The sequence below is a fragment of the Asterias amurensis genome, chromosome 5 (genome assembly GCF_032118995.1).
Source record: "Asterias amurensis chromosome 5, ASM3211899v1".
Taxonomy (NCBI): Eukaryota; Metazoa; Echinodermata; class Asteroidea; order Forcipulatida; family Asteriidae; genus Asterias; species Asterias amurensis.
Window position 1 is genome coordinate 26,814,407 of NC_092652.1, and position 17,744 is coordinate 26,832,150.

The 17,744-nt window shown below is 38.2% G+C and overlaps 1 protein-coding gene across 10 annotated transcripts in view; it reads right to left on the reverse strand.

Annotated features, from left to right (window-relative positions):
- Window positions 1-17,744, reverse strand: part of LOC139937009 (talin-1-like) — a 94,436-nt gene that overhangs the window by 60,666 nt on the left and 16,026 nt on the right. For all 10 annotated transcript variants that reach the window (XM_071931944.1, XM_071931943.1, XM_071931939.1 and 7 more), the window contains exons 2-9: window positions 16,655-16,827; window positions 15,206-15,303; window positions 11,988-12,062; window positions 4,723-4,777; window positions 3,910-4,001; window positions 2,617-2,695; window positions 1,534-1,676; window positions 926-1,053 (exon numbers count right to left, since the gene is read on the reverse strand). In XM_071931944.1, the coding sequence (XP_071788045.1) occupies window positions 926-1,053; window positions 1,534-1,676; window positions 2,617-2,695; window positions 3,910-4,001; window positions 4,723-4,777; window positions 11,988-12,062; window positions 15,206-15,303; window positions 16,655-16,799 (815 nt within the window). In that variant the 5' untranslated portion in view covers window positions 16,800-16,827. The remainder of the gene's footprint in view (window positions 1-925; window positions 1,054-1,533; window positions 1,677-2,616; window positions 2,696-3,909; window positions 4,002-4,722; window positions 4,778-11,987; window positions 12,063-15,205; window positions 15,304-16,654; window positions 16,828-17,744) is intronic.

The following is a 17,744-nucleotide window of genomic DNA, read 5'->3' on the forward strand; positions in this document are numbered from 1 at the left end:
AAATTTCAATTGATGAATTATGCAAGCTGCATTTCTTTCTGCGATGGCTGTTTCGTTATAGTCTATTTGTGATTTTGAAGGTTAGCAACTTTAAAGAGATTTGCAAAGCCACCTTGCAATTAATTCTTGTGAATTGCATCGACCCTGAAGATAGCCAATGCTCTTGATAAAATGTTTCCACAAATCCTTCCGATTTGATCATCATGTCTGTTTGAAAAGGACTTAAGACCATGTCACACAAGGCAATTTACATGCAACCAGCTCTAGGCAATCTCCAATGGAACTTATGCATTGATGACAACAAGCAGCCGTCTAAAGGCCGTTTTATAGTCGGTCGCGCGATGGTCGCGCAATGGAAATCTTGCGCGCAATCCTAAGACTGAGGCCTAAAAACTGTGTCCTTTTGTGATCGCGTGTCGAGATTTCCATTGCGCGACCATCGCACGACCGACTATAAACCGGCCTTTAGAGGTAAACTGATAATGAAACAATGGAAACACAGAGATTTGTATCAGCAATGCACACGATTGGCCAATAAGTAACCTTCTATTCACCTCTAGGTGACGGTGTCAAATGCGTAAGGTCTATAAAAAAATGTAGGCACATTTCAGTTTTGTAATAGTTTTCTTGAGGATAGTAAGTTACTAGAAGAATGTCTTGTGTGCTTCTGAAGTGTTCCTTTTGGTTGCATACAGAGCAAGTGGTTGCCTCTAAGTTGCCTGAAAAAAATTGGGTGGTGTGACACGGTCTTAAACTTTCTTAGATAAAATCTTTTTTTTAAATGTTGTCTGCGAGTCTGAAAAGAGTAGAGTGGTTTATTCTCAACATTTGGGCGGCCAGGGAAAAAATAAATATTGTTTTCTGTAGAATAAGATGCTGGCCAAGGCGGAAACCTTCTTTATATTATTGAATCTAAACTACTTACTCTAAGAAGCCAATCTTGTGTCTTGCAGGATCATGATCTCCATAGTGAATCTGCATCTGAGTACCAGCAAGCTGCAGTGCTTCCTCATAGGAGCAAGGATGCGTTCCGTTAATGATAGCATCTCGAGACTAGAATAAGAAAGATCAATGCGTTACACCATCATTATTAAATATGAAGAGCGTATGTCATAACCAATGTTTTCTGACAGCTGCCTGACAATGTTGGTTCTGCTTGAAGTCATTTTAAAACAAATCATGTCATCCTGATATGGGACATGTTGTGCAGCTGTCATTGTCCTCAACGCAAGCACAACTGAATATCTTTGAAGTGAGGGTTTTTTTAGGTTGAATTTCTATGAACGAATTTCACAATACACTTTTGGATTTTTGATCGCTGAGAGGTCACTGAGGGAGATGGATACAAGGAAAATAAAGTTAAGATAGAGACAAGATAAGTGTTCAGAATTCTTTTGTGATATGGTCCAAAACACTATACATATTGGAGGTTTCCAAACTGCTGCAGAATGAAGGAAAAATCTTTGCAAATATCATGCAGTGTTGGCCTTTAGATTAAGACATTTTCTTCAATTCCTCAATTATTTGACTCACCTGAACATAGAGCAGATTGAGTTGTACCGGGTCACGCTTGTCCACGTTCTGATCGGAGTAAAAGTATTTTCTTCGGAAGATGAGCATTTCCATATCTTCTACTCCCTGCTCACGAAGAGTTCTTGTGTGGTCCAACCAGTTCACTGCCAAAAGAAGCACCCAATAGTTCAATACATTGGAGCTGTTCACAATTATCAACCTGTCACAAGCTTACAAACAGTACACATTTTCAACACCCCCTCCCTCCCAACCCTCAAGGTGTACATTAAAAAGGTTGTTTTTTCCCCCACACTATTCTATATAAAGAAACATGAATGTGAATTACATACCAAGCAAACCCTGTTTATTACGAGCACAGATAATACAAAAATATTATAGAATTATACATGTTAAACATATAATGCCATAATTTCCTGCGTACAAGACACAGCTTGTCTGACTTTCAAAAGGTAAAAAAGCGTCTTTTATAACGGTGCAAAAGGGGCCATGAAGCTATTATTTTATAATTCAAAATTTGTACAGAAAAAGGAAAGTGTACAGCAGGCATAAACTCCCTCCCTCCCAGCATACGATTTGTACACTTGTGAAAATGTTGATAATTGTGAACGACCTCTAAGATTTACTGAACATTAACTCATATCTGATAGGGCTGGGATGTTTAACCAGTCAAATCAATTCCTGATATACTGAATATTTAAACAAAGCCAACAGCATTCCAAATGGCAAATAAGGGGAGGAGCCTAATTTGGGACTGCTGCTGAGTTTCTTTTACTGAACAATAACAGCATTTATGCTCAACCATCGACCTCATCGTACATGGTTTGTAGAAGTGCTATATTTTTCAGTTTACATTCATCCTTGTGGGAAAGCACATAATGGGTGATATGGTTCTGAAAATTACCCATGCAGGATAGACACCTTGCATGTGACGTCACACGCTCAAAAAACGCCCTCACTTGGGTCAAAAAGTGCCTTCACTGGGGTCAAAGGAGGCAAATGATTGGACATCAGCTGTTTTTTGTGCGTGAAAACGTTGGCGTCAAGGGTAGCGTTTCGCGTTCTGCAGGGGGTCTACTGACTTACATTCATCATCTGTGTGGAGTTTTCTCTTCAGGGTTTCCATCTTTTTCTCATCACGGAGTATAGACGATGATCCCTTTTCCTTAAAATAAGAAATAAAATCATTCACAATTAATTAATGTGGATTCCAATACTGAATGAGTGAAAGTTAAGATGAAGATAGGGGTAATAGAGACGGAACGGAAAACGCTATTTGCAAATCAGGAAATAAAATAATTGGAAACGTCATGGTTACTTAAGTTACATGTTTGATGGAAACTGACTGGCATTTTGGTTCAACGTAATCCATCACTGTAACTGAATCCTTTTGATTTTGTTGATGCACAATTTCTTAATAAATTTGTTTTAATCACTAGTTCCAAGTCAAAGATAAGAACATTGTTAACCCAAATCTCCAAAATTCAACAGGGACTTTCTATTCTAATAAACTAAAAAAATACTCACTGCGATTACCTACGATATATTTACAATGCGCATGCTTATGTTTACTACAGACCGAGACACTAGTACAAGCAGTTCTGTCCAGATTGCACACACCTCCACAAGACAAAGTCCTTTTTTTCTTCTTCTTTTTCCTTTTTTTCCCCTTTTTTTTTGGGGGGGGGGGGTGTTTCTTTAGTTGTCAATACCACTTGTCTCTTCCTCCTTACAAGTACTAATAGCTTTCTAACTGGCGGCCACACCTTTTTCCAAACAATATAAAAAGCCAAGAATTTACTGCAAGGTGAGTGGGACGAAGTTTTAGTTATGAGACCCAATCCTTAGCACCATGTAATGGTTTACAAAGTGCTGTGGTGCAATATGCTGCCAATCCAGCCAGGAACACCGGGGCAAATCAATAAGTGCACTGGGTTCTTTTAAATGCAATACACAACACATGGGACCAACGGCTTTACGTCCCATCCGAAAGACGAAGCAATGGTTAAGTGTCTTGCTTAAGGACACAAGTGTCACACCTGCTAAGGATATTGCTAATGACACCCTATACTTCAACTAATGATGAGGAAATCTAGCTGCTAATTCGGACACAGCCTGAGACTTGTTTCATCTCAAGGTGGTTACGTTGCCCTTATCTTGGATCCTTCCCACCCAAATGTGCATCCCTCAAGACATACTTAAGCTCAACCACCACCAGCAGTCCAGCATTCTCCTGAAGATGAGCTGAGTATACTGTTCCAAACGTCAAGACCACATCGGCTCATTTCAAAGCCAAAATTCCTCAAAAGAGATATTATACATGGTTGTACCGCAAGTTTACCATTTAGTATTTATAGTTACTTCTTGCCCTTATCTTACCTTCTTGAGAGTAGATCTGTTGATTGTTCCATCTTTCCTCTCATCATCTGGGATGTCACGACAAAGCGAATACTCATCATAGTTTGTCACACCTATTTATAACAACAACAACGAAACTTAGTAAACAACACACTCAGTACTTATACAAGTTTGTATATTGGTAAGTAGAATTTGAAAAAACATTCTGTGAATGGTTTAAACATTCTTAAGAGGTGTGGGGTAACACAATGGAACCAAGTCATGGAATGCTATGCTATCTGCTCATAAATCTTTGTCCAGGGCCCAATTTCATAGAGCTGCTTAATGATAAGCAAATGTTTGTGCTTACTGTAGCAGAAAAAAATGCTAATGTGCAAGCGTATTTCACAGGTTAGCAGAAAAATTAGACGGCCATATTGCACGTTCACAATGGATTTGCATTGTGGCGTCAATTCTTTTCATGCAGTCAGCTACGGAAGGTTAGCATGCCTTTTTGTGTGCTTACGGTTAGCAGCGATATGGAATAGAAATCACACAGTAAGCAGAAAATCGGCCGCTAAGCAGCGCTTTTAAATTAGGCTCTGGTTGTTGCAGACAAGTTCAAGTCCTAACCCTAGCTACCTGAAAGGGTCTCCAGTGGGGGTCTAGTCCAGTAATAATTTGCCTGATTCTGACCAAAAACCAGGCCTTATAAACGCTCTCTACCCAGCCATGATGTGCAACAGATAGTAGCATGTTTGAACTCGTAACTGTGAGTGAGATTTGTTGCATCGAATCAGCCAATAGGAAGATGCCATTTGTCTTAAACAGCCAATAAGATCCATTTGTACTTACCGAGTCTGGTGCATATGGTGACCAGCATTTGACTGACCGTGTTACTGTCATCGATCTAAGGAACAAGACCAAGAATGATATAGATGAGATGGGAGGGGTATTGTATCCTGGGTATATCATGTAACAAAACTTCTCAGAAATAAATCTGTGTCACAGGTCGACACGCAACTGTCTGCCAGGGTTTTCCTTAACCTTTTCTTCACTTGCTAGCCGGACGAGTCAAAATTTGGGGTTTGGCCACCTCGAAATGAAGTTTGCAGACTTTCGTTTTTTGGACGAACTCATCCCTTAATTTCTGCCCTTATGATACTTTTTCATCAAGAACCATTTTTATGTATTTCTCATTTGTGGTTCAATTTTATAGTTTGCAATGAAATACTTGTGGACATTGGGGGAAAATTATGCAATGAGAGCGATGTGTTTATGAGTATGAGGTTATTATACATGTGCTTTTCCTTAAACTATACTGAAGATTTTATTTTCATTGTTACATAAATATTCTTTAAACAACAAATAATTCATTTGAAAATTTTGAAATTGATAGCAAGCAGAGGCACGGTAAAGATTTTTCAATTCCAACATAAAATGGTAAAGTTGACAGTAACTGGTTGAATTGTAAGCACAAAAAAAAAAAAAAAAAAAACTAATGCAAACCTGGCCTAATGGGAGAAAAACAACATTGTATTGCTATCATTGTGGAATGGAACGTCATTTAATTGAAGTTATCAAAGAGGGTGGCAATCTCAGGAGATAGTAGAACTCTAGGGTGGATTGGAAAACATTAAAGAGCAAATTGAGAACCCTGAGAAAGAGTTCTGGGTCTGATTTCCAGCCACGAAATGATTAGAGTATCAGGAAAACATAAACAATGATACGTCTTCAAAGTGAACTTCAAATTGACCTTTTTTTATTGGGGGGGGGGGCCTTTTTTGGTCTTCTTCTGCCCATGAATAAGATAGACAAATTCATAGTTCTTTTAGAATACCTATGGACCGATCCGCCCTATCAATCAAACTGTGCGCGTTCACCCATTTGACCAATCACAGCAATGATTGTGGTCGGACAAACTCGGTCATGCGTGCGCGTATATTTGGCACGCGCGGCAGAATCGTGCAGAATGTCATTGGGAGTGTTCGTACACATGTCTTGCTCACGTGCGCGGTGGGTGGAGCTTAGTTGACAGCCGGAACGGTCCATTGTGGAGTTGGCAGAGTGGTTTAGAGTAATGGATTCTTTTAATGCATTGTTCTTCGGATGGCACGTTAAATGGTAGATGCCATGTCGGTTTTAACCTTACATCGTAATCACTGAAAACTCTGGACTTTCCCGGGCTCTGTGAAAAAAATCACAGGCATGCTACTTGGGTAGGATTCAAACCCTCGTCATTTGCCAATCTAAAGCAAATGTATTACCAACTAGACCCCGAGATTGTTGAATTGCATCAGGGATAAAGAATATTATTTGGTTTAACCCCCTACACCAATGTGTGTATAGTAGCACTGTATACTCTGTACTGGGATCCTGTGTGTTGTTTAAGCACATAAAATAACCCAGTAGGCCTACATGTATCAATAGCTAGTAAATAAAACCAGGATATGACGGAATGACCCAATACTGAGCAGATTGTGCTGAATACACCATGACCCATAACATCCCATGGATGTTATATCAATGACCTTATACTTCAGTCATGTCTCTAGGTCTAATAACAGGAAGGTGTGTTTTTGACAATGCATGACTATTTCCGTAACCAATTTCATAAACATGTACATTCATCAAATTATTTTCCATCAAATTATTTTATAAGTGTTGAAGCTTATGATTTAGGTATTTTTTTATAAGGTAAAACTTTAGTATTTTTTTTCTTGAATTTTGAGGAAAAAGATTAACCTCCTAATTCACATTTTACCGGTCCTTACTCTATGGTTTTACAATCCGGATTATGTACATGTACATGTATATAAAATATTGACCATATCTCAGCATTTTGGCTGTTAATCAGTTTCCCTTTCAAATTTTTGAAGAATTACAGTTGCTCTCAGTTGGCAAATAGAAGGATTGCTTGCTTTTTTAATTGCCAAACTTGCATTAAAAGTTATTGAAAAGTTGCCCCATAATTCTTCGCCCCATGATATTTGGCCAAATACATTTGGCTAATCTATAGGAAGCAGACTTGGGTTTAACCACATTTTATTCTCACGCAAACCAGGTTTCCGGTGTAACTTGATGTAGTGGCATTACAATATTTATTATTGTCAGGAAGAGGTTAACAGAAAAACTGTAGCTGGAAGTGATTGAGGTTTTTTTATACAGTATCATTCACAAAACATTCTTTGTAGATTGAGTTCAAAACTTCAGGTCCTTTCAACAAACAAGCACCTTGGGGTGGATTTCACAAAGAGTTAGGACTAGTCTTATCTCGAGTTAGGACGAGTTACTAGTCCTAACTTAGGACTAGCTGTACGTTTTTGATATCTCTTAGGACTAGTCCTAAGTTAGGACTAGTCCTAACTGTTTGTGAAATCGACCCCAGACTATTTTTTAACTATGGTGTTATCTTTTTATAGATCCATGTTTGAACCATCTAAAAATGCTCTAGATTGCACAGTAGAGCTTTTAAAACCAAATATATATCAAGTAAAACATATTTTGAGGACCATTTCAAATCAGCCGAACTTGCAAAATGTTGGTCATGGGGTTCATTTCACAGCTGTAACCAGTAATAGTTTTGTTCATTGACCATGTTGTGAAATTGCAGGGTAAAGGGCGCCACCGCGCGGCGAAAAGTTGCTCTCGCATGCTCCTATGAAAGGCTAAAATCGGACAGTGAGTTTTTCCCAATCAAAGTAAACTTGCTTATTTTTCAGGCCACAATTAACCAATGGCCATATCAACCAAAACAGAACGCACCCCAGAATGGTCTCCTTGTTTTGAAAATTCCTGGGAGAACCTTCAAGTAGGTACACAGGACAGTATTTAAGACATAAATCCTGTACATGTTTGAGAGACAAGACAAGTGATTGATTAATGTGCATATTCAGACTAGTATTTGCTGAATACTTCATGTGGTTTGCTGGCACTCTCGGCAGTTTTATAATCTTTGTGGATCAGGAAGTCAAGTGTGAATGTGAAAGTTTGACGCTCACAGATGTTTATACACTTTGTATTTGGCAATCTTGTGTCTGATGTTATTTTTATAAAAATCTGTACTGTCACTTTTGAACAAAAGTTCATTATTTATCGAAGATGATTGACTTGTCAAACCATCAGTTCTATTCAGAATCACCACAACTCATAGAGAAATTATTATGTGGTGTAACTGCAAACCTTACCAGATAGATAGAGTGAAAACCCACAACACTAAACTTGTAACAGTGGAAGGCACACTTGTTTAAATCATTGCATTACCCGCTGCTAAAAAAAAGAGGATTTTAACTGCCTCTAGCTACCGGGGCAATCTCGGTGGTCAAGTTAGTAAGACATCTCTAGATTTACAAGGGTCTTGGGTTCTAATCCTACCTGAGTAATATGCCTGTGATTTGTTTTAACACAACTCGGGAAAGTACTAAGTATACAGTGCTAACACACATCAGTGTAAGGGTAAAACAAAATGAATAAGACACTGAACCTGTTCAAAAAACACGGAAAACTGCCACGCTGAGCTGCCAGTCAACCGATATAATAACAATGACTAATTGAAAAACCAATCATTTGATAAACCGATGTTCAGAGTGGCAGTGACATTAACACTTGACCACTGTCTACTTAGTTTGAAATGTGATTGACAGAAGGGGCTCAGGATGGGTGAGGGCTGTCATGGAAGATAAAAAATAGGTAGGGAAGAAATTATAAGATTTATCCACAAAATACATTGTATACATCATGTACATGTATGCATGCAATGTGTATTGTCATATACACATAATTGCCACTAAACTTAAAATAAAAAAAATTACCCAGTCAGAAAGTAATTGCTAACTACATACATGTACTACTTGTTTCCCTTTCGATTTTTGGGTTAAGATACAAATGTAGGAATTTAATAAAGTCAAAAGTAAAGTAACTTCTCTCTGCCTCGTGGTGGTTCTGAATAGAACACTTTTAACCACAATTTGGGTTGTGTGTTAAGCTTATTAGGCTACTACCGCTGTCCACTGCTACATATCATTCACTGAGACATGAAGATTCCTAGCATGCCAGAGTCAGTGACCTTAACGATAGAACCATTTCATATTGTGTCATGGCACTGTCCTCAACTGTCATACATGTACCATACAGCTCGGATTTAATGCATCGTTGGTCATTCTAAACCTGTATCTCTGGATGAATACTACCAAGGTTCTGTCATACCATGGAGCTTTAGAAAGACAAGGGGCCAATTTCATGGAGATGCTTAAGCACAAAAACTAGCTAAGCACAACAAAATTGTGCTTACTAGAAAAGGGTTACCAGCTAAATAATTTGAAGCGCTTTGAGACCCCCATTCGGGAGTGAAAAAGCGCTATATAAACTCAAAATATTATATTATTATTATAAAATACCATTTCACGTGTACAAAATGTGAGTGGTATCCTGCTTATTGGTGCACATTAGATTTGTTCAGCAATATTTTCTGCTTAAGCAACTCCTTGAAATTGGGACCTGGGCCAAGCACAAGCAAATTTTGCTTACTAGAATACCAGCCAAAATACCATATCAAAGACATTGGTCTTGACTGGTTTCCTGCTTGGTTTTGCTCAGCAGAAAATCGTTAAGCAACATTTTTGCTCTTTGCATCTCTATGATATTGGGCATCAAACCCAATTTCATAGGCAGAAATGGTGGTTAGTAAATTTTTTGTCTTAGCAAAAATTTAGCAGTGAACCAATAACAAACACTACATAATAAGGTATTTTAGATGGTAAGCTGTTTCTTACTAAGCAGCATTATTCTGTGCTAAGGAGCTTTATGAAGCTGGGCTCTGTATGTATTGATGTTAACATGGAACTCTGCATGGTATTATGAGGGGTGTAAACCCTAAATTGATGCCATGAATGAGGGCCTTGTATTCAGGGAATGTTTACCAATACAACCAAAATAATTCTCATTAGGGTTAAATCAGCCCAAACAGTACAAGGTCCAATCCAATCAATGTAAACACATCAATATTTACATATGTACATGTATTATTGGAATATGGTTCTTTCTTTGGCTGATAATGGGGAATTCCCAAGTGCAAATACACCTGCCCACAACTGGAAAGTTGAACAATTGTTTTCCTATTGAATTCAAATTGTTTTATTTCAACTTTCCTTTGTGGTCAGGGTATTGAGTTATCTCAACTGATTCAATAGGGGTCACATTAGCAGAAGACAATTGGTACATGCCATGAAGGCCACTGCATCAATTGCCCTGTTTTGGCCTTAGTGACAGCCCCTTATTAATATCGCCACAGGCCTTCTTTTATACCTGACAAGCTTTTTTTCCAGGAAATTTCTTGCCTTGACAAGAAAGAAATTCCAAGCTTGAATACTGTGTACTTTCCAACCCTGTAAAATGCAACGCAATGCACCACTTTGTAAAAGGCTGTTGTTACTTGTTGCACTTTGCACTCAAATCCCATACCTTAATGCAAGGTGTTGCACTCTTAAGAACAAGAATAATAATACTGGGTTTTTATGGTGCTTTATCACACACTAGGGGCAGATCAAAGTGCCCAGTATTCATTTTTCAACAGGATAAGCAGAGCCTTGTTTTGAATTATGAGACTCATTAAGTGGACACTGTTGGTAACTACTCAAATAATATATTAGCATAAAACCTTACATGGTAATGAGTAATGGGGAGAGGTTAAGTGTATAATTATTGTGAGAAACAGCTCCCTCTGAAGTAACATAGTTTTCGTGAAAGAAGTAATTTTCCACGAATTTGATTTCGAGACATCAGATTTAGAATTTGAGGTCTCATAATCAAGCATCTAAAAGCACACAACTCGTGTGACAAGGGTGTTTTTCTTTCATATTATCTCGCAACTTTGACGACCAATTGAGCTCAAATTTTCACAGGTTTGTTATTTTATGCATATGTTGAGATACACCAAGTGGGAAGACTAGTCTTTGACAATTACCAGTAAGTGTCCGAGGGTCTTTAATATGGTTTACAAAGCTCTGCAAGAAACACCAGGGCAAACCCCTTCTCTTTGACATAATAACTGGATTCTTTTTAGTGCATTATACAACAATGTTATTACATGTTCTCTTTAAATTCAAATCCATTTTTTGACATTCAAAGACTAAGAGTGAGAAGTTGATAAGATAATACAGCAATACAGATCCTCCAACAAGCCTCCAGCAGCCCATGGCTACTGCTATACACACATCAAAAGCCAGCTCACCATCACGACCAGCTTTCACTATTTACATTACATCCTTCCAATTAAACATACCCTGAAGAAACTTTCACCGTAAATTGAACATTGCTGGGAACAATGTTCCACGGTCACACTGCAACCGATGAATTACATGCATCTGCGAGGATTGCTGCTTCAGAGAATGGAAATTGTATGAGCAGCAAGTTGGAGTGGACGGCTAAATAAATATCGCTTGCTTGCTCTGGTTAAACACCAGAATCAATCACTCACGCTTTACTTGGAAAATTACTTGAGACGCAGAATGCCGGAGTAATTTGCCTCAAAATATTCAAGCCTGGATGGCTGTAATAGTCTGGGTTCATTATCGGTCCAAACTAAAAACCGAAAAGACTAAGATTTTGTTTGTCAGCCATTTGCGCCAATATAGTTTACATTTCTTTCTTTTTTCAGTAAGGAGGGAACATCAGGTTTATTTTCTTGAGACAAGCAATTGACAGTAGAGGGTAACAGTCTGCAGAGTTACATCCTGCAGGGTAAAAGTCTGTGGAGTGACAGCCTGAGAGTTACAGTCCACAGAGTTTGAGTCTGCGGAGATACATGTACACTCTATACGGATTACACAGACCACAGCGTTAAAGTCTGCAATCTGCATAGTTAGAGTATGCAGAGTCACAGTCTGCAGAATAAAAGTCTGTAGAGTGACAGTCTGTGAGTTACAGTCCACAGAGTTCCAGTCTGCAGAGCACTCTATAGAGATGCAGACCGCAGAGTAAAAGTCTGCAATCTGCATAGTATACATTCTGCAGAAAAAAAAAAAGATTTTTCCAGGCACATAAAATCTACAACTACAATGTAAATGTAAATTTTAAAGCTTAAACCAGCCCAAATTGCTCAGTTTAGAATAAAAAAAACTTACCAGTAATGTTTTCTTGGATCCATCAAGCATCTTAACCTTCAGTGGTCGAATCTTCTTGCGATACTCAAGCAAATCCTGTAAAAACAATATGTTTACGAATTATTTTTAAAAATCTACAAAATCATGGCTTTATGTGTAACAATTCTTATAAAAAACAAAATAACTGTAGCGAGTCAAGACAAAATGCCACCATGTTTTAGAACAATCTTCATAGTATCACATTCAGATGCAAACTGCACAGCTCAGATGAGCTGCAAATTTACATCAAATCTCATCAAAATGCTCAAAAAAAATTTATTTTGTTATCTAAAGCAACTTAGGCAAACTACATGTATTCCCTTTAAATATATCAAGGCACGTACTTAAAGCACGTACTAACACCTACAGGGGCACACTGCGTGTAATTTAATTTAAACTGGGATCGAAACTCAGACTGACCTGAGCCCAACTGACACAAAAACTTGATTCTAAAGACTTTAGCTGAACGGTTTTCATCATTTAAAGAAATGTATCATACTTTTGTGTCCGAAACATTTGACTTCAAAACTGAATATTTTTTATATCTTCAAGCTTACTTGGTCATATTGAGAAACACTTCTATCTGAAATTGTATAACTTTCGGTGATCAAGTGTGTTCCAATTCTTAATTATAAATAGTTGTCTTACAATGATTGAGAAATAGCAAGTAGTAACATAACAAGACTGTAAAACCGTTCATAATAAAATCTAAACAGGTTTAAATCAAAAATAAATTGCTTGAAATTGAAAAGTTGAATGAATGCACTCTCTCCAAACCAACAACGATCTAGCTAAGGGGTCACCAATGGTGGCGCCCGACATTAAAAAGGAAAACAAATGTCAAATGAAATTATTTAATTTGGGGTTTTAATTTATACCTGTCACACATGTAAGAACATTGTCAACATTAGTTGTCTGGTTTTCCTTGTACTTTGTGATTAAACATGGTCCACCATTTATAGAACCATTTTTGTTATGCCCAATCCAAGGTACCGTGTCCCTTTACGTGAAAACACCTGCATACATGTAATGTAGAGGAGGTATGCGACCTGATAACAGCTTTAATAGATTGTTTTAATCAATGTGCCCATTATCGAAAAATATTCACATTTCAGATAACGCCCTGCGCTATTCCATTTCAAACTAATGACACGAAGATAAAGTCTTTTTTATAAGATACCATCACACCCACTTTCTGCATTAAAGGTAGGTCTCCTCTTCCATTACACCTACATGTACCAACTGTACTTTCCTGCCTCAATCTGTTATTCTGAGGTGCTGTGCTTTTTTCAAAGACCAATAATTCAGCCTTTCCCATTGGATAAAAGTTTGTATTGGTGTGAGAATACTTTTGAGATTAGCCCCTCATCAAATTAGAGAAGGAACACATCAAGGGAAATTTCCCCTCGACAATAACCAATTTCTTAGCACTGTTAAACATACAAAGTTGCAATGAGACATTTTGCTTAGCTTTTAATTGACTAAAATAATAACAAGAATTTTTGATTCAGGCTTACCATTTTAATTTAATCTAACCATTTTTATTCAGGCTATCCATTTTGATTCGGCCTAACCATTTTGATCAGTCGTGTTTTTTAAACCCAAGAGACTCCCTTTTAAGAGACTTCTTTCCTGACAATCATCTTCATGACATTTTGCCTGCAATGGTAACGGATATCACAGTATCATCGGTTTCCAGGATGGATAATATTTCATGTTTTCATCCGGTTTCAACAAAATGGCTCTGCCGTCACCTTTTTTCCTTTTTGTTTGTTTTTTGAGGTTATATCCACACATGAACCAAATAATATGTAAAGATATACCAAACTGCCTTAGACTAACAGGATATCAGTTGAAATGGCACAAGGCTTGGCCACATTGAGAGACAAACATGAATTTACAAGCCAAGACATACATGTTAATGTCAGTGACCATTTTGCAACTCATTTTTCCATCATTCATCTTGCCAAATTTAAACCTCTACCAAAATTTGCGGAAACATTCAAAACACCTCCAAATAAAAGTGCAGAATCTATAACTTGGCTTTTACCCTTCACCGATGTGTACTACATGTAAGCACTGTATACTCAATACTTTCCCAAGTTCTGTGAACAAAAAAACTCACTAGGCAAATCACTCAGGTGGGATTCCAACCAATGACCTTTGCATTGCTAAAGAATATGTCTTTCTACTAGATCACCAAGCTAGCCCAACGGCTAGAAGCAGTTCAAATCTTAGCAGCAGGTACCGCAACGATATGCAGACTCTATGCCAAGAGGTACTATAAAATAAATATTGACTGCATATTGCTTGTGAAATTGACTTCTCAAGGAGTGTTTTATTTGAGGAGGCTCAAGGGATCACCTTGAGATGATAGTTTTACTATTCCACCTCAATGCAGTCAATATTTGAATAAGGCCAGTACTGAGTTTGGCTGTTACTAAGGGTGTTCCTCTACTGAATGTTAACTTGGCAATCAAACAGCCAGATCCGCAGCCAAGCAACAGCTGCAGCCACAGCCGCTATCAGACATGACATACATACATCTTCTACTTATATCATGCTCACACTGTATCAGATATGAAGGGTTTGCCCTGAACGTTTTTAGTGACTGGCCAGCAGGACAAGTTAGCTTGTCATTTTACTAATCTGTCAGCTTTTTCACTTTATATTTCAAACCAAATAGGGATGCCTTTCAACACTGAATTCGTCAACTGGACCACTTGGAATGAGTTTTGACTGGTCTTCGGGGGCTGTAACTAGCATCTGGTCATCAGACTACTGTTAAGGAAGAACGCTTATATTCCTATCAGTGTCAGTTACATTCCCTTTGACTATCAAACCTGCCAACATTTGAATTTTGGAAATAGAGACACCCTCGGTTCGCGGTCCAGGGGAAACGTCTAGGCCACTGGTGGGTTTCAGGTGTGGAGCCCCTGCTAAGGGTCCACGCCCCCGGAAGCTCAAAGAGCTACATATTTACCAGGGCCACTTGAGGGCTTAAATTCACATAGTAGCAAATACTGACACACATTTTTTAAAATTTTATTTAATTTTGAAAGTAAGGAAATGCACTGGAGTTTTAAGAGTTGGGGTTTTTAAGTCACAAAACGGGACTGTCCTAGGAAAATTAAAACCGTTGACAGCTTTGGATAATGTAAAGTTTGAAGACATCTTAGTGAGTGAACCTTAACTCTTACCCCTGCTCTAAGGAGATAGTGTTCCAGTGTCTTTCCTGCCTCCAACCACACGCCTTTCTTAGGATCCTCATCAGAAAGAAATAGACCATATTCATTGGCTACAAATAAGACAAGAAATACGATTAGATGCATTACTATCAGGAAAATCCAAGGAATAATTGCTGAAAATCTTCCACAGTTAAACTTTAAATGTTTGTATCCAAGTAATTAACCACAAGGAATTTGTGAATTTAGTTGAACTGCTTCTTACTGGCACCCAAACAACGATATTGATGAATAAGGAGACAGTCATCAAGGCAGTCGCATTATTCGCTCCGAAAAGACGCAGCTGTAAACCCACCCGCCGTATACCCTGTGCATGGTGTGTGCGATCACACCGAATGACCCACCCGTATACATACTGTCACATCGCACGAATACTGTTCACACAAGTCATCGCACTCGTACACCACTAACCGCAGGCGGAGGCCGTCAGGCCAGCAGCCTTGTCGGATCTGTATCTTCCCGTTTTAATGTGTTGTATTGAAAAAATTCCAATAGTGGACGAAATTGGGGGGGCTCTAGGATATGCTAGTATGCAGCTCATGAATATGTATATCGTTCGTCAGACCTATCAGACAACACAGGATGTGAGGCAAACGAATTATTCATTTTGTTGACGTCCAATCACGCACTTCCCTTATCACGACCTTTGGACCCTATCATGTGTCCGTGGTGGTGGTGTGTGAGGTAAATATGTCTCGTCTTTCGCGGGCATTATGGTAATGAGCTGACCGTGGGAACTCTTCGCTTATTATAGTAATGAGGTCAGTGGCTTCAACACAGATCCTACAAGGCTGTCGGCCTAACGGCCTCCGCATGCGGATAGTGTACGGGGGCATCGTGTCGTGCGATGTTACGCACAGTGAATACGGGTGGGTTTTACGCACAGTGAATACGGGTGGGTTTTTATACAGCGGCGGTCTTTTTTCGGAGTGAATAGTTCGACTGCCTTGAGCAAGGCTAGTCATCATAGTGCTACATAGCTCAGTTGGTAGAGCGCTTGTAGTTAAACCGGAGGTCGCATGTTCATTCTAGTAAAATTATAAATAACAAAAATTCTGTGTTAAACTTTACATAATTCAGCATCTTCTTAATCTGTCATTTTTTACTGAAATCTTTCATCTTTGTAAACTTTACTTGTTAGTCTTCGGACAATAGTCAATAGTCAAACTGTAAATTAAACCAAGTTGAATTTAATTGAATTGAATTATGGCTGAATCTGTACTTTAGAAACGATTGTTGATCAACCAAATTTAGGCCAATATCGATGCAGTAAATATCAAATTATATTCTACTTGACAACCTGAGATGCCCTTTCAGAAAATCAAGTCATACAAGAACAAAAAAATAAGATTTCAAGTCACAACTCCTGTATTTGGTAACCACTTGATCAATATGTCAACTTACGTTGCCCTAGTAACGCAGCAGCCTCCGGATTCTTCTCTCGAATGCATCTGCAAACGTCATAGACCAGCCCCGTTGGATCAAATTGCATGGTCTTAGTGCTGTTTGCAGCCACAATGTTGATTTTCAATGAAATCTTCAACGCCATTGTGGCTGGCTGGTGTTACTACAGTTATCTGGAAAAGAATGACATAAAGATACACAAAGATTGTTAATTACAAGGGGTATTAAAAGACAGCAATATCTTGTTTGGTTTGTTAATCTATTTAAAAAAATATACCTGTCTGACTTGTTGGTATCTGTTGAGAAAATGTGTTTAAATCTGATCTTATTTCTCTTAACGAATAGTGAGAAAATTAAGATGTATTCTCAAAAACAAAAACACCATCAATTTAGATGACATTTTCACAGATCTTTTGATGATTGTACACAGCCACAATCACAGTTACACATTCTTGGTGCCGATGCTTTGTCGTAGTTTTAAAAACACTGATGTATAACAGTTATCTCAACATTGTTTTGAAATCGAGAATTCAACGCTGTGTCATTAAAGAATAAAAAGTAATTAAGTTTGTCAAATGCAAAGAGTTACTCAATATTTGCTTTGCTCTTTATTTGGTGTCTTTGTAACATGTGATTGTGGCTGAGCAACATTGGAACTGGAGAGCTGGTTAAAATGGATTGCATAAATTCTCCTTTAAAAAACCGCCTTAAATCTTGGCGTTGCATCTTTAAAGTCTTCTGTAATATTTACAAAATCAAATCTAGTTTCTGTATCCCTAGACAGAAACCAACCACTGGAAACTTGTTTCACCCCTAATGTAATTTTCCAAAAGCCTGACATGATAAGAAAACTCAGTCCCATACTACATGTACATCCAAGGACAACTTAAGAACCATTTCAAGAGAAGAGTGTTGGGCAAGCTTGTATAATTGCAAGCAGAAGGTTGTTACCAAATGGGAAAAGCAATGAAAGTACACTTTCAGTTCATTGCGTTTTATTGAATTAATTTCAGATGAGGGCAAACGAGGCGGGGAATGGCATTCACGCTTCAGTGTGAAACAATGTTCAACATGTATTCTTATTGAAGGA